Raw genomic sequence first — 27,850 nt, 5'->3', positions numbered from 1 at the left:
GAGCTACACCCCCTGCCCTATTTTTTATTCTTTATTTTGAAACCGGGTCTCACTGAGTTACAGAGGGCCTAAGTAGCTGAAGCTGTCTGCGAACCGTGATCCTCCAGGTCTCAGCCTCCCAAATGCTGGGATTATAAGTGTGCACCACCACGCCCGGCAATTTTTAAAATATATATTTGAAAACAGGGTCTCAATAAGTTGCTGAGAGCCTAAGTAGCTGAGGCTGGTTTCAAACCTGCATGATCCTCTTGTCCCAGCCTCCCAAGTACTGGTATTACAAGTGTGCACCACCACGCCCAGCTTCAGAATGTTTTTTAAGTTTCAAATCACAATAATAAAATATTTCAAGCTTTTTATCTATTTTGCGGTACTGGGGAAGGAACCCAGGAGTATTCTATCTCAGAGCTACACCCCCAGCCCTATTTTTTTTATTTTTTATTTGGAAAGAGGGTCTCACTGAGTTACAAAGGACCTCACTAAGTAGCTGAGGCTGCCCGTGAACTGTGATCCTCCTGTCTCAGCCTCCCAAATGCTAGGATTACAAGCATGTGCCACCACGCCTGGCTTTTTAAAAAAATGCATAATCTACATGAGCCAAATAGGGATTACATTTACTCAGTTTCCTGAGATTTGTACAATTATTAGAAATTATTAATTTTATTATTATTTTTTTTTTTTTTTTTTTTTTTTTGGTGGTACTAGGGTTCCTGGAAGCCCTTCTACCTCCGGGCTACACTCCCAGACCTATTTTTACTTTTTTTTTTTTTTTTTGGAAACAGGGTCTCTTAAGCCAGAGCAAGCGGCTGGCTTCGAAACTGCGCGATCCTCCTGTCTCTGCCTCCCAAGCACGGGGATTACAAGCGTGCGCCACCACGCCCGGCTAAATAATTTTTATTAAATAATTATTGGCATGACACAAAAATCCTTTATATCACTAACAAAAGTTGATGTTAAATTAGATGATTTCTAGATTTGACCAAAACTAATAGACATTAAAAGTGATACATTTCAAATATTGACAGGATGAATTATACAATTAAGTAATAAATGCAAAATAGTATGTACAATATGCTTACTGTGGTAGGAAACAGGAATTGGAGTTAAGACATGTCAATTTTATCTTTTAAACTTTTTTTTTTTTTTTTTGCAGGTCTGGGGATGGAACCCAGGGGCATTCGATCTCTGAGCTACCCCCTGCCCTATTTTTTATTCTTTTTCATTTGAAATAGGGTCTTACTAAGTTGAGGAGGGCCTCACTAAGTAGCTGAGGCTGTCCACCAACTGTGATCCTCTGGTCTCAGCCTCTCGAATGCTGGGATTACAAGTGTGTACCACCACGCCCAGCTTGTTTTAATTTTTGAGCCATGTGAATATATACCTGTGTGTGTGTGTGTGTGTGTGTGTGTGTGTGTGTGTGTGTGTGTGTGTATGGTACTGGGGTTCCTAGAAGCCCTTCTAACTCTGGGCTACACTCCCAAACCTATTTTATACTTTTTTTAAAATTTGGAAACAGGGTCTCTTAAGCCAGCAAGGCTGGCTTCAAACCTGAGCTATCCTCCTGTCCCTGCCTCCCAAGTGCAGGGATTACAAACTACGCCACCACGCCCAGCTCCTTTTAAAAAAAAAATAAAAAAGTACATTAGCTGAGTGCAGTGGTGTATGCCTGTAATCCCAGCAACTCAGTAGGTTAAGGCAAGAAAACTCCAAGTTTGAGGCCAGCCTAGGCAATTTCGTGAGACGCTGACTATAGAAACACACACAGGGCTGAGGGTGTAATTCAGTGGGAGAGTGTTTGGCTCGGCATGTGCAAGATCCTGGGTTCATTCCCCAGCATCACAAAAAAAAGATATTTTATATAAGTATATATATTCTTTAAAACAACAAATGTGTGCAGGAACACACTACAAAGTCTTGTTTTGGTTTAAAGAATTAGGCAACTTTTTCATAATATCATTGTAGACACGTCTGTGGGTCGGAGTTGTAACTAAATAAAATTTAACAACAATGGCTCTTTTCTGCCCCTTCTTAAAACCTGAGAATGTTTCCAAAGCTACAGCCAGGCGTGGTGGTGCACGCCTGTAATCCCAGCATTTAGGAGGCGGAGACAGGAGGATCACAGTTTGCAGACAGCCTCAGCTACTTAGTGAGGCCCTCTGCAACTCAACGAGTCCCTGTTTCAAAATAAAAAATAAGGCAGGGGTTAAAGCTCGGAGGTCAAATGCCCCTGGGTTCCATCCCCAGACCTGCAAAAAATATATATATTATGAATTTTTTTTTTTTTTTTTTTTTTGGTGGTACTGGGGGTGGAACCCAGAAGCTTTCTACCTTCGGGCTATACTCCCAGACCCATTTTTATATTTTATTTGGAAACAGGGTCTCACTAAGTTGCTGAGAGCCTCACTAAGTAGCTGAGGCTGGCTTTGAACCTGCGTGATCCTCCTGTCTCAGCCTCCCAAGTGCGGGGATTACAAGCGTGCGCCTCCACGCCCGGCTATACTATGAATTATTTTATATTGCTCATGCTTTCCCTCCTTCCCTCCTTTCCTTCCTCTTTCTTTCATGGTACTGGAATTGAACCCAGGGACATTCTATCTCTGAGCTAATACTTCCAGCCCTGTTTTTTATTCTTCATTTTGAGTCAGGGTCTCATTACGTAGCTGAGGCTGGCCATGAACCTTAGATCCTGCTCAGCCTCCCGAGTGCTGAGATTACAAGCATGTGCCATCGTGCCTGGCTATTGCTTATGTAGGCAAGCTACTTCTGCAACTGAAAGCACTAATAGTTGGAACCAGAACTTGAGCCCATCTCATTCCCAAGCCCACACTCTGACCATTAAGCTACTTGCTTCTTTCTTTTACACAACAATGTACAAACTGTTCTATAAATCTAAATTTGCTACATATAAGTTACTAAATACAATAAAAAGCACAAAATACAAATAAAATTTTTAAATTTTTTTTTTTGTGCTGGTAATTGAGCCAAGGGCCCTGCACATACCAAGCATATACACTTCTATAATCCAGCCTAAGAGTGTTTTTTGATCGAGTGCTTTGAGGATTTAAAAGATCATGATATTACAGTCAGAAAAGAGGATAAAGAAAAACTTCATGAGAGAAATATTTAAAGTGAGTCTGGAATGATATAAGTCACAGAAATATGAAAAAGAGAGGAAAGCAATCCAAGCTAAATGAAACAAATCCTAAGCAAAAAACTAAAGTAGAAAAGGACTAGAATTCAAATAATTGAGTTGAGCAAGGTGTGATGGCATACGCTTATAATCCCAGTATTTAGGCAGCTGAGACAGAAGGATCACGGTTCACAGCCAGCCTCAGCTACTTAGTGAGGCCCTTCACAACTTAGTTAGACCCTGTTTCAAAATAAAAAATTAAAAATAAGGCTAGGGGTGTAGCTTGAAGGTAAAATGCTCCTGGGTTCAACCCCCAGTTTCTCAAAAATAAAATAAAATAAAATAAAATAAAATAAAATAAAATAAAATAAAATAACTGAGTTTAAATGAATGATATTTAAGAAAGAAGTAAAAGAAAAATAATTCCCTAAGTCTAAGCATCTTAGACTTCACTTACTAAAGAAATTAGGGGAGTAACATGAGCACAGTTATTATATGACAAGTGGGTATGAGGACTAGACATAAAAGGGATGGATATGAAAAGAAATGTCAGAGGTTACTCACTGGTCCAGGCAGGGTAAGGAGTTCCCAAGTAAAGCGAGTCAAATGAAAATAGAGAAGGAAGAGTGGACATGTAGCACCCAGCAGTAGTAACTCCAATTGCAATTAAGTAAATGCAATAGTCAGAAAGAACTAGATATGATATACTAATATGTAAAGACAGCTCAGGCAACAGGTGGAAGACATTTGGAATAGTCTCTGGGAACCTAGTGGTGCAGGGTATAGTTGGGGCCAAAAAGGACTAGCGTGAAGGGTTAGACAGGCCCAGAAGAAAAGACACCCCTGCCTGACTTGGCCATGCTCACGAATTAGAGACTTTTTTCTTTTTTTGCAGTACTGGGATGGAACCCGGGGGCATTGTACCTCTGAGCTACACCCCCAACCCTATTTTTTTAGTCTTTATATTTTTTAAGTAACTGAGTTGTGAAGGGCCTCGCTAAGTCGCTGAGGCTATTGCGAACCATAATCTTCTGATCTGAAGAATTCGACTTTTAAAGCAACACCTTGAGAGAGTAAAGTGATAGAATTTAGTATCACAATAAATGTAAAGGTGACTCTGAGTTTTAAGTACAAAAGAAGAGAATCATCTTGTCATGAACAGAAGTGGAACAAGGAAGGGGAGGTAGATTTAAAGCAGAAAGTGATCGTTCAGGTCCAGATGGGGAGACTGAGTCACAGATGAGAGTGGAAAGGAGGCTGTGTCCACAGAACTGCTCTTGAGCAAGAAGAATCCGCGCGGAGAGTCAAATCATGGTGAGCTAGGTCACAAATGAGAGTGGAAAGGAGGCTGTGTCCACAGAACTGCTCTCGAGCAAGAAGAATCCGCGCGGAGAGTCAAATCGCACCCACACAGAGACACCTGGGAGCTTACGTTTTCAAAAGAAAATGCATTAGAAAAGCAGAGTAAATGAAGGGAAGTTTAAGGAACATCTATGTTCCAGAAGCAGAGTCAAAGAAGCACTGCAGTCGGGCTCGCCAGAAGAAGCAAGTACGGTAAGACCGCACATCCCAACCCTCTCAAGTGTAGAGCAAACAAGGCAGTGCTGTTGTGAGCCACACGCCAAGTAAGAAAGCTCATGGCTAGCTTCTGTTAGTGCCGGAACTGAGAAATTCATTCACGCGCACACCAATTAACCCACTCGAAAACTGTTTGAAAAGCTTTATTATATATGCCTTTTTTTTTTTTTTGGCAGTACTGGGAATTGAACCCAGGCGCATTATACCTGAGTTACACTCCCAGCCCTATTATTTATTCTTTATTTTGAAACAGGGTCTCACTAAGTTGTGGAGGACCTCACTAAGTAGCTGAGGCTGGCTGCAAACCTGTGATGGTCCTGTCTCAGCCTCCTAAGTACGGGATTACAAGCATGTGCCACCACGCCTGGCTATATGCCAAAAATCTGAACATTCTATTTTCTTAACCTTCTCTCTTTAAACAGTCACACAGTAGTTGTGTAGAATGGTGCAGATATGATTAAAAAAAACCTTAGCAATAATGATGAAATCTGAGAACTGAAAAAAACACAAGATTTCAGAGGGAAAGAAATCTTTTTTTTTTAACAATGGGGATTGAAACAGAGGCACTCTATCTCCAAGCTCTATCTCCAGCCCCTTTCTTTTGAAACAAGATCTTGCTAAGTTGCTGCGAGTCTCACTACGTTGCTAATGCTAGCCTCAAACCTGAGATCCTCCTGTCTCAGTCTCCCAAACACTGAGATTAAGATATGCACACCATGCCCAGGTACATATCGACTTTTTGCCAGTCATACCATATAACTGTTTATAAGGAGTAAACCTATAGTAACCTTTATAGGATAATTCTTCAAATCCTTCTTGTAAAAGCATTCTCTTTTTAAACTAAAATTGTAATTATAAATTGCTTTACGCCCTAATCCTTTCTTCATGTTTATAAAAGGTAAGAACAAATGCTTTCTTTCTTTGAAAGTCTGAGCACTCACCCGGTACGAGACTGGCCAACCTTATCACAAATATCCAAGATGAGGCCCCAGTCCTCAGCAGTATTCATCTCGCTGGTCGCTTTCTCTGTAGATTGTAAAAAGAATCACAGTACGTTATCTGTAAATATATGCAATGAGATCCAACTTGCAACTGTAGTACAATCAAGTCTCAGCATCGGCATAAGATTTCCATGTCCACTTAGCTTAAAACAGAAGTCATGATTTTTCTTCCCATTCTATCTCTGAACTACACTCCAGCCTTCTTTATTATTATTTCTTTTTTTTAAAGAGGGTCTTACTAAGTTGGGAAGAATCTCAATAAGTAGCCGAGGCTTGCTGAAAACCTGCGATCCTCCTGTCTCAGCCTCCCTAGCACTGGGATGACAATCCTGTACCACCACACCTTGTTTGAGGTAGTTTAGTGAGTTGGCTAGTTTCATTGATTTGGTTTGTTAGAGAATGGAGGAGGCATTAAAAATTCAAATTTTGAGTTTTTCCCCAAACAAAAACTCAGCGAGCCTGGTGTGGTGGTGCATGCTTATAGTCCCAGCATTCTGGAGGCTGAGGCAGGAGGATCACAGTCCACAGACCACCTCAGCTACTTAGTGATGTTCTTTGCAACTCAATGAGACACTTTTCAAAATTAAAGAATAAAAAATAGGGCTGAGGGTGTAGCTCAGAGGTAAAATGCCCTTGGGTTCCATCCCCGGCACCACAAACAGAACAAAACAAAACATTCTACCTATAAATAAGACATCGACAGAGGTGTAACAGAGGGAACATAATCATCTAAGTTCCCTCCCTCATTACAATGGGAGTCCTCATCTACTAACAATGCAAAAAAATTCAGATGTAAAATAATAAATGAATCATGATGGTTCTAGTCACACAGTGGATAAGTCCACTGATAGATCAGTGAATTTACTGGGTTTCTGATGAGGTAGGCAGGGAGGGGTAGCTGGGCTGTGGCCTGGGGGGTTATTTATGTCTCTCCTTCCTGTCACAGGGCCCTGAGTGCTGCAGACATGTCAGCATATAAAGCTCCAGAACTGTCAGCACACGAATCTCCCTTCCTCTGAGTTGTGGTCATCAGGTACTTGGGGAGCAACAGTAAACATGCTGACTGCAACACCCCTCAGCCGGAGAAAGAATAAAGGTTTGTTAGCTGCAGGTCAAGCCAGGCTTTTTGGGACATGCAACATCAAGCTTAGTGGGCACAAAAAATAAAAGAACTGCTCTCTCCCGTCCAGCATGTAAGGTACTTAGACGTTCTCACTCCGTCCTAACAAGTAAAAAGACGGACAAAACAAAAATCAACAGCTCTTCTTAGATCCCCAGGAAAGGGAGTTCACATAGCAAATAGGAATGCACTGCTGATTCCAAAATTAGAGACAAAGAAGCAGATACGGAAAACCACAACCTACCACAGACACAAGTGTCCAGGGAATCCAAAGCAAACTAAATGAAAAGGAAAACACAACCTATGGAAATGTGTAAGATACAATGAAAGAGTGCTGAGAAGAAAATGTATATTACTCAGCACATACAAGAAAAACCTAAAAATCAATAATCTAAGCCTCAACCTTAGAAAACCACTAGTAGAAGAGCAAATTAAATTCAAAGCAAACAAGAGAACAATAAAAATGAGAAGAAACCAATGAAACTGAAAACAAGAGAATGATACAGAAAATTAATACAACCCAAATCTGGTTACTTTAAAAATCAATAAAAAGAATGTCTAGCCACACTAAGAAAAATAAAAAGAGCAAAGAGACAAATTACTAATATAAAAATAAAAGAAAGGACGTCACTACAGATTCTGTGAACATTAATAGAAAAATATTAGGAACAACTCTATCCCTATAAATTCAATAACCTACATGAAATGAACAAATTCTTTTAAAGATATAATCTATCTAAATTCATACAAAAAGAAATAATCTCAACAGACCTATTATGTTAAGAAAACTGAAATAATAAAATTAATAATCTTCCAAAATAGAAAGCACCAGGCACAGATGGATTAATCAGTAAATTCTACAGAATGTGTGTGTGTGGGGGGAGGGGGGTAACCAGGGATTGCACCCAGAGGCATTCTACCTCTAAGCTACACTTACAGCCCTATTTTTAATTTTTATTTTGAAACAATTCTTGCTAGGTTGATGAGTCTCACTACTTGCTGAGGCTGTCCTTGAACCTGCAATCCTCCAGTCTCCACCTCCCAAGCGCTGGGATTACAAGTGTGCACCACCACGCCCAGCTAAATCATCATCTTTCATGAGCACAAACGCAAAGGCTATTGATAAAACTTTAGTACCTCAAATCCAACAATGTATAGAAAGAAGTATATAGCATGACCAATATTTTCCTCAACTATGCAAGGCTGGTTTAAAATTCAGAATATCATCTTCTAAGAAATGAGTGAACGTCTTTTCTCTGAGTGCTCAAGCTCAGCCCAAGAGAACATTTTACAGATACTAAAAATGAGCGACAGGAAAAGGATTCCATCGTAAATACCCACCAGAGCAACCTATCATGAAGTCCAAAAGCAAGAAGACCCAACTACACAATCAGCACTTCGAATCTGCTTCTGATTTCTCAATCGTCAACCATGGGTGGACAACCAAGGATTATCCGCTAAGAAAATCTTCTAACATGGAAGATTAAGAAACACATAAAAACCAGGCATGGTGGTGCGCACTTGTACTCCCAGTGTTTGGGAGGCTGAGACAGGAGGATCCAGGTTCACGGCCAGCCTCAGCTACTTAGCAAGGCACTCTGCAACTTAGTGAGACCCTGTTTCAAAATTAAAAAAAAAAAAAAAAAAAATCGAGCTGGGGGTGTAGCTTGGAGGTAGAATGCCCCTGGGTTCAATCCCCAGCACACACACACACACACACACACACACACACACACACACACACAAACCACATAAAGAAAACAGAAAACAAGCAATATAAAAAAGTAAAAAATATATATATAAAAGAAGTAGCAACAGAAGAAGTAGAAGCAGAAAAAGAAAAAAATACTCTCTTTGAAGACAATAGCTGTACAGAAGCATAAGATAACTGTTAGTCTTGACTGAAGCACTGTAACTCATCAAAAATCAGGTATGTTGAAAGATAACATCACCAAGACCCTCAGTAACAGAGGTGTGTGTGTGTGTGTGTGTGTGTGTGTGTGTGTGTGTGTGTGTGTGACAACACACACGTCATATGAGAATAGAAGCCTCTTTTGAGGGCGATGCACCTAATGACCTCATTACCTCCACTAAGTCCCACCGCTTAAGAGTTCTACCACCTTTCAACACTGCCATACCGAGGCCCAAGCTCCCAGCACCCAAACCTTTCCAAACCATAGCACCTTCCTAAAAACTTGTAACGCAGAAGACATTAAAAGCAGGCTACTCAGACAATGAATTTCTTGTATCAGAATTAATTTTAAAAATGCCCAAAATGTTTGTGGCTCACCAAATGACAGCTCAAAGTAAAGGCCTCGTAAGCAGTTTCTGTCTGATTTTCTCCTACCTTCTTTGTTTCTCATCCCTCATTCTCTCATGAGATAAGCCAAAAAGCTAAAATTCCTCTTCCCCAAGGTGGGCCATAAAAGCTAGAAGTCCTTTTCCCCACAGCCAGCCATAAAACCTAAAGTTGCTCCTCTAATTTCCTCCTGACTTTCTGCCTAGGAGTTGATCATGAAGAAATTAAGATTATCCTTCTAGAAGATCACTCATTCATAACCAGGAAGAAGACATGCTACAGCTGAGTATCCAAGAAAGATCCGGACATGCCTTAGTGTGTTGCCATTAGCTCATACGCTTTCTGTCTAATCACACTTCTACATGTCCCATTGAACCTGAGCACAAAAATGTATAGTTTACTCTGGTTATTTGTACGATTATGATCAAATAATGTGTTAAGCTTTCCTCTCATTAACCTGTCTTTTGTTACAAAAGTATATGACATGACACTCTTTGATGGGCACTCCTAACACTGGTAAGGTGATTTATTCGCAGGAAATTATAATATTTGAATACACATCCAATGAAATGGAATTAGTATCTAGTCTATGCCAATCCCTGCCTGAAGACAGGGGGCCCACCACCTAAAGAAGAAAATAAAACTAACAGAAAAATGCTTAAATATAAGACAGAAAAGGTGGCACCAAAATCGTGGAAAGCCAGAGCAAGCTGAAAGGAAGATAAGGAGCTGTGGGGAGAGAAGAGAATCAGGAAAGGCTCTCTGGTATATTTAGAAACTATGTGGAGAACAGAATAATGAACTCTTCCCTTTCTATTTAAGCGAACAGTGAAAACCAAGTTATAAGAACAGAAAGGACATAATGAAGAATATCTACACTGGCTGAAGTACAGAGTACTCTATGAAAAACTGTAATAGAGCCATGCTAAAACCTAACACAATAGAAGAGGTATTTGTTTTGATTCAAGATGCATCAGAAAAACAAGAATTTTGAATAAAAAATGAATCCAATCAGATCTAGGCTTTTTTGAGAAGTTAATTTACCACCAATATGTAAAGACTATAAAAGGAAAAATGAGATAACTGATAAAAATATACAGTTAACTAAGTATAAAGTCATTTAGGATACTAATGGTATAATGTTATTCAATGTTATTGTGGCTAGGAGGTAAACTAAGAACTGTCTCAATATTACATGTAATTATTTAAGGGCTCATACATTGTAAATTCCTTGAAAATAGTCAGTTCTAAAGCTGGGCATGGTGGTTCATGTCTCTAATCTCAGTACTTGGGAGGCTGAGAGGAGAATTGCAGGGGTGTGTGTGTGTGTGTGTGTGTGTGTGTGTGTGTGTGCGCGCGCGCGCGCGTGCGTAACTGGGGATGGACCAGGCTACACTCCCAGACTTTTTTTTTTTTTCAAGTATGGGAATGGAACCCAGGGGCATTCTACCTCCAACCCCTGCTCTATTTTTTATTCTTTATTTTGAAACAGGGTCTCACTAAGTTGCAGAGGGCCTCACTAAGTTAGTTGAGGCTGTCCGCGATCCTCCCGGTCTCAGCCTCCCAAATGCTGGGATTACAAGTGTGCACCACCACGCCCGGCTGAGAATTGCAGATTTGAGGCCAGCCTCAGAAACCTAGTGAGACCTTTAGCAACTTAGAGAGACCCTGTTTCAAATTTCAAAACAAAATAAAAAGGACCAGCAATGCAACTTGGAGGCAGAATGCCCCTGGGCTCAATCCCAGTACCCAAAAAAGAAAGTGATGAGTTCTACTTTGGGTAATTCTTTCAAAAGCCACAATTTCAGTCTAAAAACTTAACAAATGCTAAGTTCCAAACATGAAGCTTTTGTATACCAGAGCCCTGCCCTTAGAAGCCCAAGAAGGCTAAGTCATTCTCAACAATATCCTTCAGTCTAATATATACTGGAAAGCTGTTCTTTAAGTAAAGATGCTCTTCAATCTGAGAGTGCATTTTAATTTAATTTAATCATCATTCTTATTGAGTGGTATCTAAGAAAGCTTTTTTTTAATACTGAAGTGTAGTGAAAGAAACCTTTTCTTGCTTTGTTTTGGTGGTACTAAGGATAAAACCCTGGTATATTCTATCTCTGAGCTACACCTCTAGCTACATTTTATCTTTTTTTTTTTTGGGGGGGAGCCTCACTAAATTGTCCAAACTCACCATTCTCCTGTCTCAGTCTCTTAGGTATTGGATTACAGATGTGTGCCACCACACCCAGCTTCAAAATTTACCATCTTATTCAATAATATAAGAACTAAGTGTATTAAACTAAGTTTGTTAAAAGTTAATAGTTAACTAAAAATGATAGGCCTGTATCCTATCAAATATAAATTGCCTATTAACACAACTGAGGACTGAATTGTTCATGTCAGTTACTGATGCTGTCTCAAAATCAGTAAGAGTATTTCTGTTATAAAAGAACAAATTTTTTGCTAAAATTAGGAGAATATAAACTATTAACAGCAATCCAACATGGTTTTACGACTGATAAATGATGTTAAAACTATTACTTTACAAGAAAAACAGGTTTTGTGGGACAGGAAAAAGAGAAAACAAAAATAACACATACTTGCCACTAAAGAATACAAAGCTTGTGAAGATCTAATTCTATCCTCATATTAGTCTCACTGTAATACTCAAAAAGAAGTGATAAAGAACTTTTCCCTGCAGTACCTAGAAAAATCACAAAGAAAGTCTCAAATGAATTTTAATAGTCTTTGGAATGGATTGAAGTTTTTCTGATAAGCAGATTTTCTAATTGTCTTAAAACTTGTGACTACCAAACATGTGGGGAGGTAAGAAAGGCTGACAGGATGACTACCCCTTCTTTTCAGGCTGTAGGGAAGGAATACCATACAGTCAGCCTGGAGATCTAATAGTTCTTCAAAAATGATCAATGACAGGGTTGTGGCTCAGTGATAGAGACTGTGCTTAGTGTGAGGTGAGGCGTCCACAAAAAACACAAGAAAACTATAACGGGGACTAATGAAAAGAATACGTCAGCCAGAGGGTCTGCACCTGAAAAACAGCAGTGTCAAACCAAAAAGGAGTGCAGTACACCCTTTGAATAGAACTAGAGTGCGGCTGAGGAGTTACTGGGCCTGACGCTAAGAGTCCCATGCAGCAGGCTGGGAAGTTCCAATCACCGTGAGGGCTGTAGATCTGATGAAAGACTTCAATCAGAGCAGTCACTACTACATTTTCATCTTTAAAATATCATACCAGCCACCTGGAAAATGACCAGGGACAGACTGGAGGCAGAGAACAGATAGAAGCTTCTACACTGATCTAAAAGAACCCTAACAGTCACATAAAGGGAGAGAGAGACTCAAGAGCTAATAGGAAGATGAAATGTATAGACTAGAGCAACACTGGAATCCATGAGGGGCATATGCAGTGTGTGTGGCACGCAGTAGACAGTATGTATTTGTTCTGTGGAATGCAGAGAATCAGAACAAGAGAATGACTCTTAGGCTCTTGACCAGTGTGACTAAGTAAGCAACTGATGTATGAGTCATCAAAACAGAGGAAAAGCATAAACTGAAAAAAAACCTCAATATGGTCTTTACCGTGCTGAATCTGAGGGATTTGAAGCAGAGTTAACTCCAGTTAAAAGTTAGAATGTTAAGTGTGATAGCAACTGACCCATGAGTTCGTTATTTTTATCCCTATTTACAAAAGTAGAAAGTACTTATAGCTGTCTAACTACAAATTTTGCCGATTTACTAGTAGTAGATGCTGCAGGTGTAATTTCAGCCCAAAGCCACGGTCTTTCCATCAGATCATACTTCAGGAGAAAAAATAATCTGGCTGTGGTCTACAATACTTACTGGACTAAGCAGATGAATTAAAAACATGTTCACCTCTGTAGGAGATGGGCTGGTCCAAAGGAGTCTGACCAGGCATGCAAATGCACTGTTATAAAAACAAACACATGATGACTTAAAAGAGCCAGGGGGATGATTCAAAGACGTCTATTGGGTTTTAAGTTGAATAACTAAAATATTATAAAATTACCAAATAATGAGTGGAGAACTGCATTGGAAAAAGAGATAAGAACACTAAAAAGAAGTAAAAGATTGACAGCATAGGGTGATTTCATTCGAAGCACCCCCTCATGTAACCCCTGGGTAACATGCGGCTGTAACTGCTTTCTGTATTTCTATCTTTTTAATAAACTCATTTAAATCTCAAATAAATAAATAAATAAAAGATTAACAATATAGAAAAATACTAATATTTCATTATTGGATAAATTGAGTGCTTACAATGTAATAGACATTAACTTAAGGTACTAGGGATAGAAATAAAGAGTTCTCATCTTTAAGGAGTTTACATTCCACACAAAGGATAGTCAATAGATGAATTTAAGGTCAGGTAGTTAAGTGCTATAAAGAAAAATGAACACAGATCAAGAAAGCAGTGAAGCCGGGCATGGTGGTGCATGCTTGTAATCCCAGCATTCGGGAGGCTGAGACCAGAGGATCGTGGTTTGTGGACAGCCTCAGCTACTTAGTGAGGCCCTCTGCAACTCAGTGAAACCCTGTTTCAAAATTAAGAATAAAAAAATAGGGCAGGGGGTGTAGCTCAGAGATCAAATACCTCTGGGTTCTATCCCCAAACCCTCAAAAAAAAAAAAAAAAAGAAAGAAAGAAGTCAAGATAAAATTGATTTTGTTTTATATTTTGTTGTTGTTGTAATAGGAAGTAGAAACAGGATCTCACTAAGTTGTGGAGGGCCTCACTAAGTAGCTGAGGGTGTCTGTGAACTGCAGTCCTCCTGTTTCAGCTTCCCAAATGCTGGGATTACAAGCATGCGCCACCGACCTGATTAAAAATTTTTAATATGTATGTTTTTAGCCTCCTTTCAGAACCTAAGTGGACATACTGAATTGAGGGATGCCTAGGTCTGAAAACTGGGCTGAGATTAAGTACATAAATTTAAGTACAATATATACACATATTATTTAAAGCTAAGAGATTAGGGTTTTAAAAATCTTACTTTATAATAAAAAGTATAGAAATGTTTCTAAGTGTTTCACAAATATTACCTCTCTTGATATAAAAAATATTTAAGAGATCAACAAAGAGAGGAGGAACTGACTGCTGGATTTTTTTTTTTTTTTTTTTTTTTTTTGGTGTGGTACTGGAGATGGAACCCAGTTCTACCCCCAGGTTACACTCCCAGACCTATTTGATACTTTATTTGGAAATAGGGTCTCACTCAGTTGCTGAGAGCCTCACTAAGTAGCTGAGACTGGCTTCTAACATGTGCGATCCTCCTGTCTCAGCCTCCCAGGCGCTGGGATCACAAGCGTGCGCCACCACGCCCGGCCTGACGGCTGGATTTGGAAGAAAGAAGTCAGTAGTGGGTTTGAAATAAAAGCTTGATGATATCAGTTATCTTTATTCAAGAGTTGACTTTAGAAGAAATATCATGTCTAGAATGAGACTCACTTATTCAGTGTTCAGTGAATGTTTATTAGCCTCAGGAACTGGTCTACATGCTTTAGGTACAGTCATGAATTCATCACACAAAAATTCCTGTCCTCATCCAGTTCATATCCTTTTTCTTCAAGGAAAAAGCTATTTCCAGCTTTTTGTCTCAATATAAATTGATCAACCTCAGATTCATAGTTCCAGTGTATGAATAAAGCTAGGGACAATTTTGATAAAGTGCAATGTGTATGTTTTAAATAATTAGTAATTTTATCAAATGTTAGTTGGAGTACTTTAGTATAACTGGCATAATCATTGGTGGACAAGATGAGAAGGAACATTGTTAAATGCATTCTACATACTATATTCTTTTGTGTGTGTGTGTGTGTGTGTGTCACTGGGGTTCCTGGAAGCCCTTTGACCTCCGGGCTACACTCCCAGACCTATTTTTACATTTTTATTTGGAAACAGGGTCTCCTAAGCCAGCGCACGCGGCTGGCTTCGAACCTGCGCGATCCTCCTTTCTCTGCCTCCCAAGTGCGGGGATTACAAGCGTGCGCCATCACCCCTGGCTTACATACTATATTCTATGTTACACTAATAAACTGAACATGAAAATCCACTGGACTCAATCAGATGATTATTAACAGGATTAATGGGGGATATCCTTGAAGGATCTTTTTAGATAAATATTTCATATTTCAATATGTAGATTATAAAGAAATAATTAATCCAAATATCTGACAAACTTTAAAAAGTAAGCTTTTATGGAGCAAAAAAAATCCTACATTCTCTTGAAGGTCTGTGAAAACTGAAGCATTCTCAACAAGCACTTATTAAATCCCTACTATGTAGGAATCATCAAATCATTAAGGAGTAACTAATTACTAAATAATTTATTAAAGATTAAAAAAAACTCTTAAGCTGGGCATGGTAGCACACACTTGTAATCCCAGAACTCGGGAGGCTGAGACAGGAGAATAACAGGTTTATGACCAGCCTCAGCACCAATTTGTGAGGCCTTCCACAACTTAAAGGGACCTAGCTTCAAATTAAAAAAATACAAAATAGTGCTGGGATGTAACTCAGAGGTAGAATGCCCCTGGGTTCAATCTCCAGTACGGGGGTACCGGGGGGGGGGGGGGGGCACACAACTCTAATTTGCAAGAGTTTGAGAAAGGGTGGAAATTGCAAAGGACTAAAACAAATGTAGTCAACTGAAGACAATTTTGACAGCACAGACATTTAGAAATGCCTGGACACTTTGTCAGTGTTATCTGACAAGAGCAACACCCTATGTGTTCGAGAACAGATCCTCATCAAGATATTTGCTTAGTTCAAACTATAATGTTGCTATGGACAAACACTAGGCTGTAGTAATCAGGAAATAATTCAGGTATAACAAGTTGGATTCTGAGTCGGCATTAAAACATAAGGATATGTAGAAAGTCCGAAAAAAAGAAAAGCATAAAGGCCAGACGGAGCCTGTGTTTGAACCGGGTGGCATGGGTACAAGGAACTGGTTTGACACCAAGCAATTGATCTGAATCAAATGCAAATGTGTGTTCAAGAAATCAGTAAGAGCATGTATGAGGCCCTGGGTTCAATTCCCACCACCACAAAAACAAAATTAGTGATGGGTTAGTTGGTAGATTATATAGGACCAATATATACAAATAAATAAACAAATAAAATAAAATAAACAAATACCGGACCCAATCCCTAATGCCACAAAAACAACAAAACTCAAAACTGACCTTTCATGTGTGCATGTATATCACTGTCCACAAGACCTGTTATGATGTGATACTATAATGCACCAAGAAAAGCAAATAAAAACCTGATCTTTCACAATTAAAATACACAAAGATTTGTAAAATAACTCTCTAAGGTTGTTCTTATATTCCTTTTCTATAGTTATCATTAAACCCAGCCTTACGGACTTAAACAGGGCATATAAGATTTGCTGGCTTTCCACATTTGTATGCCAAAGCAGCTCCTAAGTGCGTTCAGGCCACCCCAAAATTCTCTTCCCGAAAATTCAAATCCCATAATTATTACCTTTAGCCCCTCCCCTCCAAAAAATCCAAGAAGCTAACTTGTTGAATTGGTAAGATCAGTACCCAATGCCCATCATTCAGAAAACAAAGGGCAGCGTTCAGGCGCTTCCCAGGTGCGGAGCTCTCGTCCACACTTCTCAGCTGAGAGAGGCATTCCAGAGGCTCCAGTCAGTTTACTTTGAGTTGTTTCCAAATACCCCACCTTCGTCTCTCCCAACAGTTTGAGTCTACCCCTAAGCAGAGCGCCCTCCTCCAGTGTCCATTTCTAAAGAGGATTTCTTGGGATCCTCTAAAGACTCTAACCTCAAACATTCTGCTAGCTTCCGATGCTGACTTAACATTTTGTCAGGGAAACGCTTCTGCTCCAGGATAATCCTGCTCTAGCCTAGATATGCCTCGGCCCTTCGCTGTTCCTCCAGGAGCAAAGTCCCAGCCCCAGATGCTCCACCAGCTGCTGCTGGGGCAGTGCCTTCGAAACCCACCCAGCGTGGCAGCTCAAGGCCCACTTCAGAGGTCCTCTAGTCCTGCTTCCCCGGCGTCCGCGCCGAGCCCGCCACCTTCTCCGGTTCTTAAAGCAGGCGCCTCCGGAAAGGGGACGAGCTCGGCTGGGACCTGGGGTCCCCGGGGCACGCAGGCCGGGGCACGCAGGCCGGGGCAGCGCGGGGGAATGGACCGCGAGCAGTCAAAACACTCACCAACATCCTGGTCGAAGGGATTGGAGGCGAAGAGAGGCATGTCCGCCGCGTGCGAGGGGTCCGCACGGACGCCCCCTCCACCGCACGGGAGTCAGGGCGACGCCGGCCGGGAGTCTCCTTAGCCAAAACCAGCCACAGAGACGAAAGCGACAGCCCGCGACGGCCCCTCCTCGATCCACCCCCAGCAACCGCGGCCGCGGCGCTCACAGCAGCGGAGCCGCAGGCCCCCGCGCGGAGCCTGCCGGGAAGCGGGCTGCCCTCGGCGCTGCCTGCCGGGAGCCCGCGTGGACTGCCCGGAGCCGGCCCCGTCGGCGCTGGCCCGCCCAGCCAACCCCTCCGCCCGGCTCTTCCTTTGACTAGGAACACGCCGGCGTATACTTAGTGGCTTATTTTTCTGGCGTTACGCTTGGCCAGGCGGCTCCGAAGGCGGGGTCCTTCAGGCGCGCCGAAGCCAACTAAGGGCCCTCGGAGTCGATCCGAGCCGGGGAAGAAAGAAAGGAGGTCGCGTTGGGGCGAGCGTTCCCCCACCACCGCCACCCTGCTCACTCGCTGGGTCTCCAGAATATCCTAGTGTCTCTGAATGAGAATGTAAGTCCCTTCCTGGCATCCTATAAGTAAAAAGGCTGTGCGGCCTTGGCCGTGCGAGGTGACCAGGAACGCGCTCGCACGGAGTCATGTGAGCTGCAGGAGCTGGCTCGGGTCCGACGGAGGGGAGGGTCAGGGCGCTGGGCGGCCTCCCGGGCAGCGGCGGCGCCCGCCGGCACGGTGCCGGGAGTCCGCCAGCCCGGCCTCCTGCCCTACAGAAGGGGGTTCTCATGGGTGTCGGCGCCTCCTGACTAACAGTGCAGTCACTTGGCAGCTGTGATGATTACGGATGAGTCAGCCGGGCATGGTGGCACGCCTGTAATCCCAGTGCTTGGGAGGCTGAGGCTGCAGGAGCTCAGGTTCGCTGCCAGCCTCGGCAATAAGACTAGGCCCTCTGCAACTTAATGAGACCTGATTCAAAACAGGGCTGGTGGAGTTCAGAGGTACAGTGGCCCTGGGTTCAATCCCGACTACCAAAGAAAGACAGAAAATAGCAAAAAAAAAAAAAAAAAAAAGGAAGGCAGAACAGTGGAACTAGAAATTAATCCCTGATCCCTAGCAACTTAAAATGCTGACTGAATTATTTTATTTCTACGTTTATGTTAACAGTCCTCGTGTAGAAATTTTAAGGCATCTATGAGATTTTAGGATGCAATTGGAACAAACTTCCTAAGATGATCTTGCACGTAAATTGAAATTATATAAATTATACCCAGTTTGCAACACTTCCAAATGTAGCATGGAAGTACCGACATAATAAGATTCCTATCTTGGTATACAGAGCCTTTTACCAAACTCCATGTAATATGAACAGCCCCCACCCCGCGATCTGAAAGCAAAATAAATGCAAATTAAAGTACAGTTTTTGTCATTCAAAGAAAAGAATCAAGGATGAGGGGAACCATATATTAGAGCTGTCAGCGGAGTGTAAATTAGCATGATCTTCCCAAAGAATTATTTGGAAATATCAAGCTTTAAAAATGTGAATACACCGGGCATGGCGGCACACGCTTGTAATCCCAGCACTTGGGAGACTGAGACAGAAGAATCACAGGTTTGAGGACAGCCTCAGCAAGTAGTTAAGATTCTCATCAACCTCACAAGAGCCTGTTTCCAAATAAAAATAAACTAAGGCTGGAGGTGTAGCTCAGAAGTAGAATACCTCTAAATTCAATTCCCAGGGTCTCACACACACAAAAAAAGTGAATATGGCAGGGCATGGTGGCACATACCTGTGATCCCAATACTTGGGAGGCTGAGACAAGGGTCACAGTTTCAAGACTAGCCTCAGCAACCTAGAGAAACCTTGTTTCAAAACAACAACAACCTTGGTGGCACATGCTTGTCATCCCAACATTTGGAAGGCTGAGACAGGTTCAAGGACACCCTTAGCTACTACTTAGTGTGGTCCTTTGCAACTCAGTGAGACCCTATTTCAAAATAAAGAATAAAAAACAGGGCTGGGAGTGTAACCCAGAGGTAGAATGCCCGTAGCTTCCATCCCTAGTATGGCAAAAAACAATAACAACCACAACCAAAAAAGAGGGCTGAGAGGTATAATGCCCTGGGTCCGATCCCTAGTACCGCCAAAAATAAAAATGTGGATGTGTTTGGATCCAGCATTTCAGGAGACAAGAAGATTTCTTAAGATTTGGGCTAGTAAAAAGATACATCATCTTTGAACACTATTCTATTGGACAAGAAGTAATAGCATCTACATCAATAGAGAGGAGATAAACTTTGCCTCTTTTTGGAAGAAGATTTAAGGAATTTGAGGGGGCCATGTTTAAATGTTACCATAATATTGTAATTTTTATTTATATATGTATTAGTTTTAGGATCATTTATGTGTTCTTCACAGGCATTCCATAAATGTTTGTTAAATGCTATAAATAAAATATATTACAATTACAATCGCATCTTTCCATTACTGGCCATAAGGAGGTGGTAGGATCTGGACTTATCATTTCAACATAAACAAAACTCTGGACAAAAATACATGGAACAGTTGATCTGAAGCATGGTTCAACTAGCATCATTGAACTGTGGTCCTAGTGGAGGAAGCAGCATACACAGTGATCCCTATGGTTGCCAACAGCTTTCTGCCCCAAGTCAATTTTTAGACTGTAGTGTAGAGAGAGGGCACCCAAAAGAATCAAAAGGTACCATGTATTGAAGAGATAAGAATCAGAACTTGGGAGGCCAAGAGACTAGAAGTTGAAAGAGAGAATGTTAGGAAGGCTCTATGCAGAGAACTCCAGGAATATGCACAAATCATGAGACTCAGCCGGGCGTGGCGGTGCACGCTTGTAATCCCCGTGCTTGGGAGGCTGAGACAGGAGGATCACACAGGTTCGAAGCCAGCCTCGGCTACTTGGTGAGGCTCTTAGCAACTTAGTGAGACCCCGTTTCCAAATAAAATATTAAATAGGTGTGGGAGTATAGCCCGGAGGTAGAAAGCCTCTGGGTTCCACCCCAGTACCACCAAAAAAAAAAAAAAATCATGAGACTGGCTAGATGCTAATCTAGTTATGGTAAAGCTCTACAAGTCTGGGGAAATAACTATTACCAGGGAACCAAAATCTGAAAATCCTGTAACTTCATACTCATCTGGGAATCGCTTCAGTTTTCAGAGCCAGAGGAAAGAGACCTAATTGAACACCCTGGGTGTTAAATAAATACCCCATGTCTCACTCAACATTTTCACTGCTTTAATCTAAAAACTGACCACACAATTTAGGAAGGAATGTTTATTTGCTCATAGTTTTGGATATTGAGAGGTTCAGTCCATATCAGGCCAAGTCTGCAGAGCTCAGGCATAGCAGCAAGAAGAACAGACAGGGAGAGAGGAAGGGCTCTGCTCTCACATGGCAGAGGAGGCTGGAAGCAAGAGAGAAAAGCAAGGAGAGGAGGACCATATATAATCCCCAAGGCCACCCCCCAGGCACCCTCCCTTAGCAAACAGCTCCTACCATCACTCCCCAAAGGGGGATAGTCTGAAAAAGAAGGTTGTTATAAATGGTAAGTGTAAGACAAACTATAAAACCCTTAAAAGGAGTAACTTCCCCCACCATGTTAGTCAGCTTTTTGGTAAAATAACAAATGCATGAGATAAATAACTTATTAAAAGATGTATTCTGGCTCGTAGTTTAGAGGTATAAGTCCATGATCGGTTGGCGCTGTTGCTTTGGATGAGACCGTACATTTTGGAAGGTATGTGTGGTACAGCAGAAGCACTCAGCTAATGGCCAGGGAGCAAAAGAGAGGAAGGAAAGGCCTGGAGTCTCACTACCACCTTCAGGGGCACATCCCAATGACCGTAATATGCCTTTCAGTAGGCCTTGCCTTTCAAAGTTTTTACCATCACTCAGTGGTGCTAAGCTGGGGACCAAGTCCTTAGAGCCATGGGCCTTTGAAAGCACACTTAACATCCACACTGTAGCATCCTCCAAAAGAAGCAAAACATTCAAAACGTGTAAAATTCTACTGTGACCAGACTCCAGTGAAATAAATAAGTCACCAGCCACAGAAAGGGTCAAGAAAGTGTAGCTGAAAATATATACAGTGAGAGCCAGGTGTGGTGGTGCACACCTGTGATCCCATCATTCAGAAGGCTGAGACAGGAGGATCGCAGTTTGCGGACAGCCTCAGCTACTTAGGCTCTTTTCAACTCAGTGAGATCCTGTTTCAAAATAAAGAATAAAAAATAGGGCTGGAGGTGTCGCTTGGAGGTAGAATGTCCCTGGGTTCCATCCCCAGTACAAAAAAAAAAAATATATATATATATATATATATATATATATATATATATAGTGCAAGATGTTCAAACCAATAAAACTTCTCCAAACAAAAGGAATAGTATATCACTTGGAATTTGAATCTATACAGAGGGATAAAAATAGAGCAATCACCCCATACACAGACCCCAGAACTTAAGAGATGATTCAACTAACCCAAAGATATTTTAAGAACTATTATAACTGTGATCATTATGCTCAAAGATTTACAAAAAATGAATAGGGGAGAAATATAAGATATCAAAAAGAAGCAGAGATTCTATAAATGAAAAATGCAGTGCTGAGATTAAATTTAAACTAGATGGAATTAACAGAAGGTTAAGCATTGTAGAAAAAAGGCAAACTAGAAGATATAGCCACAGAAAACATACCAGTTGAAGCACACAGAAGGAAGATCGAATTCAATTTAACAACCTCAGTAAGCCATATGTGTAGAAATCCACAGAAGTAAAAAACAGGAGGGGGATATTTTAAGAAATCTTTCCAACTTTTTCCAAATTTGATTTTTAAAAATGACAGGAAGATCACAGGTTCACGGCCAGCCTCAGCTACTTAGTGAGGCCCTCTGCAACTGAGTGAGACACTGTTTCAAAATAAAGAATAAAAAATAGTGCTGGGGTTTAGCTTGGAGATAGAATTCCTCTGAGTTCAATCCCCAGTACTGAATTACATACCAAAAAAAATTTGAAATCATCATCAGCAAAGCATATCAATGAAATGTTCAAGAAAAGCAAAAAAAAAAAAAAAAAAACAAAAAGCTTTAAAACAAAAGGAATATGGTATCACTTGGAAGTTTGCACATGAAGGGAAGAAAAGCATCAGAATGGCCATATGAGAGCAAATATGACACTTGTTCTCATTATAAAGTATTCAGGCAATGATGGGAATATATGAACTTTTTTGAGTGGTACCAAAGATTAAACCCATGGGCATTCTACCATTGAACTAAACCCTCAGGCGTTTTTTGTTGTTGATTTTTTTGTGGATTTTTTTTTCTTTTTTGTGGTACTGGGGATTGAACCCAGAGGCATTCTACCTTGGAGCTACACCCCCAGCCCTATTTTGTTTTCTTTCCCTTCTTTCCTTCCCTTCCTTCCTTCCTTTCTATTTATTTCTTTTTGTGGTACTAGAGATGGAACCAAGGGGCTTTCTACCTCCGGGTTACACTCCCAGACCTATTTTATATTTGAAAACAGGGTCTCACTAATTGTGGAGGGTTTCACAAATTGCCGAGGGTGGCCTTGAACTTGAGATTCTCCTGTCTCAGCCTCCCAACTACTGGGATTACAAGTGTGTGCCACCACACCTGGCTCCCTCAGGCCTTCTTTACATGTTGAAACAGGGTCTTGCTCTAGCCTCAAACCTGTGATCTGTCTCAGACTCCCAAGTCCTGGAATTACAGGCATGCACCACTATGCCCTTCAGAAATATATGTCAGATAATTTAAAGAAAGACAGTAAAGAAGGATACAAAAGAATAGAAGAAACAAATGGTGAAATGATAGATATAAATCCAATCCTAGTAATAATTACATTAAGTATGCAATGTCTAAACACCCCAGTTAAAAGGTGGTGATTGTCAAACTGAATTCTAAAAAAGCAAGACCTAAGACAGGAGGATTGCAGTTCTTGGCCAGCCTCAGCTACTTAGTGAGGCCCTCTGCAACTCAGTGAGACTCTGTTTCTGAATAAAGAATAAAAAATAGGGATAGGTTCCATCCCCAGTACCACAAAATAACAATAATAATAATATTAATAATAATAATGACCCAGCTATATAATGTGTATAACAAAAGTATTTTAAAATAAATACTTGAACTGGTTAAAAGAAATGCAAAGGCTGGATGTAGTGGCACATGCCTGTAACCTCAGTACTTGGGAGGCTGAAACAGGAGGGCCACAGGTTCAAAGACAACCTCAGCAACCCAGTGAAACCCTGTTTCAAAATAAAAACTAAAAAGGGCTGGGAGTGTACCTCAGAGGTAGAATGTCCCTGGGTTCAGTCCCCAGTAACACACACGCACACGTGCACACACACAGTAAATGCAAAAGTGTGTCAGCACATGCCGCCTATGATCCCAGTACTTGGGAGGGCCGGGTTGTAGCTCAGAGGTAGAATGTCCCTGGGTTCAATCCTCAGCACTATGAATGAATGAGTAAATGAATGAATAAAAAATAAATAATAGTAAATGCATGGACAAATATACCATGAAAACACTAAAAAAAAAAAAAAAAAAAACGCTGCTGGCTATATAGATATCAGAAAATGTAAACTAAACAAGAAAAATCCTAGGGATAATGAACGACATTTCATTATGATAAAAGGTCAATGCACCAACAAGACAGTAGTTTTAAATGTGTATCAACTTAATGACACAGCTTGGACAAAAAGGAAGAAAAAGATTACAGAGAGAAAAGGAGAAACATAAATCCATGTGCTTTGTTGACTATAGAAGATAAAGAATACTATCAACCAACTTGGCCTGATTGATATTTTATGATAAACTCCCAAGCACTGAAGGAAACATTTTTGTCATGTTTACACAGAATGCTAACAAAGATAGATAATATGTTGTGCTTTAAAAACATTTTAATATATTTTAAAGGACAGAACCATACAGATAGTGTTCAGACAGATTTTATTCCCTTATTAAAATAGAATTAATTTAGGGAAGTTAACATAAAAATGTCTAGAAAATTCCAGTACATGTAGAGATAAGAAAACACTTGCAAATAACCTATGTGTCAGAGCCATATGGAAAATCAGAAAGTATTTTGAACTGAATGAAATTCAAAAGAAGAATGAAGTCAGGTGTGGTGGCACATACTTGTAATCCCAGTACTTAGGAGTCTCAGACAGGACAATGGCAGGGTCTTGGCCAGCCTCAGCTACTTAGTGAGGCCCTCTGCAACTTAGTAAGACCCTGTTTCAAAATAAAGAATAAAATAGGGCTGGCAGTGTAGCTCAGAGGTACAAGCCACTGGGTTCAATCCCCAGTACCACACAACACACACACACACACACACACACACACACACACACACACACACACACAGAATGAAATTTTAAAGACTAGAAACCAAGTAAATAAAACATTTCAAAGATTGATAAAAACCAAAATTGAATCCTTTAAAAAGATCAGTAAAATTAATAGAACACTACTTAGATCAAAAAATAAAGAGGAAGACCTACTTTACCATTATCAGAAATGAGGGCAACTGTCATTAGAGATCCTGCAGAAATAAAATATTAACTTATCAGTAAAGAATGCTGTGTTTTGTGTGTGTGTGTGTGGGGGGGGGGGTACTGGGGGTAGAATTCAGGGGCTTTATACCTCTGGGCTACATTCCCAGACCTATTTTATATTTTATTTGGAAACAGGGTCTCACTAGATTACTGATAGCCTCACTAAGTAGCCAAGGCTGGCTTCGAACCTGCGCGGTCTTCCTGTCTCAGCCTCCCAAGAACTGCGCCACCATGCCTGGTTTAAAAATGTTTTTAGTTCCAGGCATGGTGGTGCACGCCTGTAATCCCCGTGCTTGTGTCGAAGCCAGCCTCTCTGGCTTAAGAGACCCTGTTTCCAAATTTAAAAAAAAGTATAAAGTAGGTCTGGGAGTGTAATCCGGAAGTAGAAAGGGTTTCCAGGAACCCCAGTATCACCAAAAAAAAAGAAAAAAATGTTGTTTTTAAAACAATACATTTGGCAGTATAGGTGAAATGGAAAAAAATTCTCAAGATTTCAGTGATCATAACTGCTTCAAGAAGAAACAGAAAACCTGAAAAAAATATATAGCAATTAAAAATAAAATTATTAAATAAAAATATTCCTGAATAATATCCAGGCCCATCAATGGTAAGTTCTACCAAATGTATAAATAAGGAATTATATCAAACCTACACATAATCTTTTATATGTGTGTGGCCCTGGGAATTAAACTACAGAAGAAATAAATAGAAAAAAGATAAAAATGAAAATTTATGACTGCTTTATGCCCAGAAATTGGACAACATGAAGAAATGGCAAATTCCTTCAAAGGCACATACAACTAAATTTTATCCAACAAATAGTTAACCTGAATATCTCTGTTTCTGTTAAAGAAATTATATTTCTTTATATATTTGGTATATATATTTTGATATATATTTTGATATATATATTTTTATATATTTGGTATATATATTTCTTTTTATATTTGGTACTGGGGTTCCTGAAACCCTTCTACCTCCAAGCTACACTCTCAGACCTATTTTATATTTTATTTAGAAACAGTCTCTTAAGCCAGCGAGGCTGGCTTTGAATCTGCGTGATCCTCCTGTCTCCACCTCCCAAGCGCGGGGATTACAAGCGTGCGCCACCACGCCCGGCTACTTAGAACTTTCAACAAAGTTAACTACAGACATAGATTGCTTCACTGGATTATTATTATTATTTTTTCTTTTTGTAGTGGGAATTGAACCCAAGGGTACTGAAAACAGGGTCTTGCTAAGTTCCTGAGGATGGCCTTGAACCCTCAATCCTCCTGCTTCAGCCTCCCAAGTACTGGGATTACAAGTGTGTGCTAACACACCCAGCTGCTTCACTGGATAAAAAAAAGGGGCGGGGGGGGGCATGAGGAAGATTTGAAGGGGTAGGTAGTGGTGATACGCCATCTTCATTCTTGTGACTGAAGTGCTAATATGTCATTGTTTATCAAATTGTACATTTTAAATATGTATAATATATGTGAATGACACTGCAATAAAGCTGTTAAACATGATCAAAATTACATCTATTGGCCGGGCGTGGTGGCGCACGCTTGTCATCCCCGCGCTCGGGAGGCAGAGACAGGAGGCTCGCGCAGGTTCGAAGCCAGCCGCGCGCGCTGGCTTAGGAGAGCCTGTTTCCAAATAAAAATATAAAATAGGTCTGGGAGTGTAGCCTGGAGGTGGAAGGGCTTCCAGGAACCCCAGTACCACCAAAAAAAAAAAAAAAAAAAAAAAAAAAATTACATCTTTTGCAAATATTTGTAGTTATGATGGTAATGTTTAGATGATCATTTAAAAATATGAGAGTATGTGGTTCAATAAAGCAAAAATGTTTGAAAACCAACCTCACATTCCAACTACATTATATTGCCTCCCTTTTCCTAAGAAATGTTCTGGAATAGCGACTTCTGGCATAGCCGGCATGCTTGTCTCCCTCTTTCCCTTCCAGTTTTTTTTTTTTTCATTGAACCAATATTTTTAATGCCAAGTTTTGTAAAGAGGTTTTTCATAACAAATGACAGTTTTATAATAAATATAAACTTACCCAGTTTGGAATGGTTCAACTTCTGACCTCTACTTTTCCACATTTCCTGTTATAATGATCTTATCTAACATCTAATTCTTTTCTTTTTGAAGATTTAAAAGTTTATTAAAAAGATAAAATACAGAAGATAGTTACAGCCCCATGTCATTCTTTGGCATGAAGGGGTGATTGGAGTGAATGCCCCACCAAAGATACAACATGTGGACCAGACCTTTTATACCCATGACCTCCATCTTGTTTACATAATTCAGACATAGTAAACGTCCCTGTAAGTTTCCTCCCCGGCAAGGTGCCTCCTTTCATGAAGGTCGACCTCTCCTCCCATCCCAGCTAGATTATCCAATTATTATTTAAACCTGTCTTTAGAATGAGGTGTGTGCCACCATGCCCGGCCTATAGTATTTTCTTAATCAATATAAAATACTTTTATGCCGGACGTGGTGGCGCACACTTGTAATTCCCCGCGCTTGGGAGGCGGAGACAGGAGGATCACGCAGGTTCAAAGCCAGTCATGCTGGCTTCAGAGACCCTGTTTCCAAAAATAAAAAAGTATAAAATAGGTCTGGGAGTGTAGCCCAGAGGTAGAAGGGCTTCCAGGAAACCCAGTACCAAAAAAAAAAAAAAGAAAGAAAGAAAAAGAAAATACTTTTAGCTTCATGAAGATAAACCTTTATTTTTCATTCATTTTGGTATCACCTATTTAAAACTAGTCGATAGTAAACTATTCATTTCTTAATAGAATTGCCTTACAAATCTGTAGATGCTGTTTATTTCTAGGGCATTTAATAGACTTTTTTCAAAATGTAATTATATAGAACTCTGTAAAAAGCATAAC

At 40.5% G+C, this 27,850-nt stretch overlaps 1 protein-coding gene across 3 annotated transcripts in view; it reads right to left on the bottom strand.

Annotated features, from left to right (window-relative positions):
* STAM (signal transducing adaptor molecule) overlaps positions 1-17,383 on the bottom strand; it is a gene marked incomplete at both ends in the record, with an annotated part of 53,894 nt that extends 36,511 nt beyond the window's left edge. For all 3 annotated transcript variants that reach the window (XM_080717250.1, XM_080717251.1, XM_080717252.1), the window contains 2 exons: positions 5,647-5,731; positions 17,344-17,383. In XM_080717250.1, coding sequence (XP_080573376.1) covers positions 5,647-5,731; positions 17,344-17,383 — 125 coding nt within the window. The remainder of the gene's footprint in view (positions 1-5,646; positions 5,732-17,343) is intronic.
* Between the last annotated feature and the right edge of the window lie 10,467 nt (positions 17,384-27,850).

This window comes from Muscardinus avellanarius, assembly GCF_963383645.1.
Source record: "Muscardinus avellanarius genome assembly, chromosome: 20".
NCBI classification, from domain to species: Eukaryota; Metazoa; Chordata; class Mammalia; order Rodentia; family Gliridae; genus Muscardinus; species Muscardinus avellanarius.
This window is presented reverse-complemented; position numbering and strand designations above follow the sequence as displayed.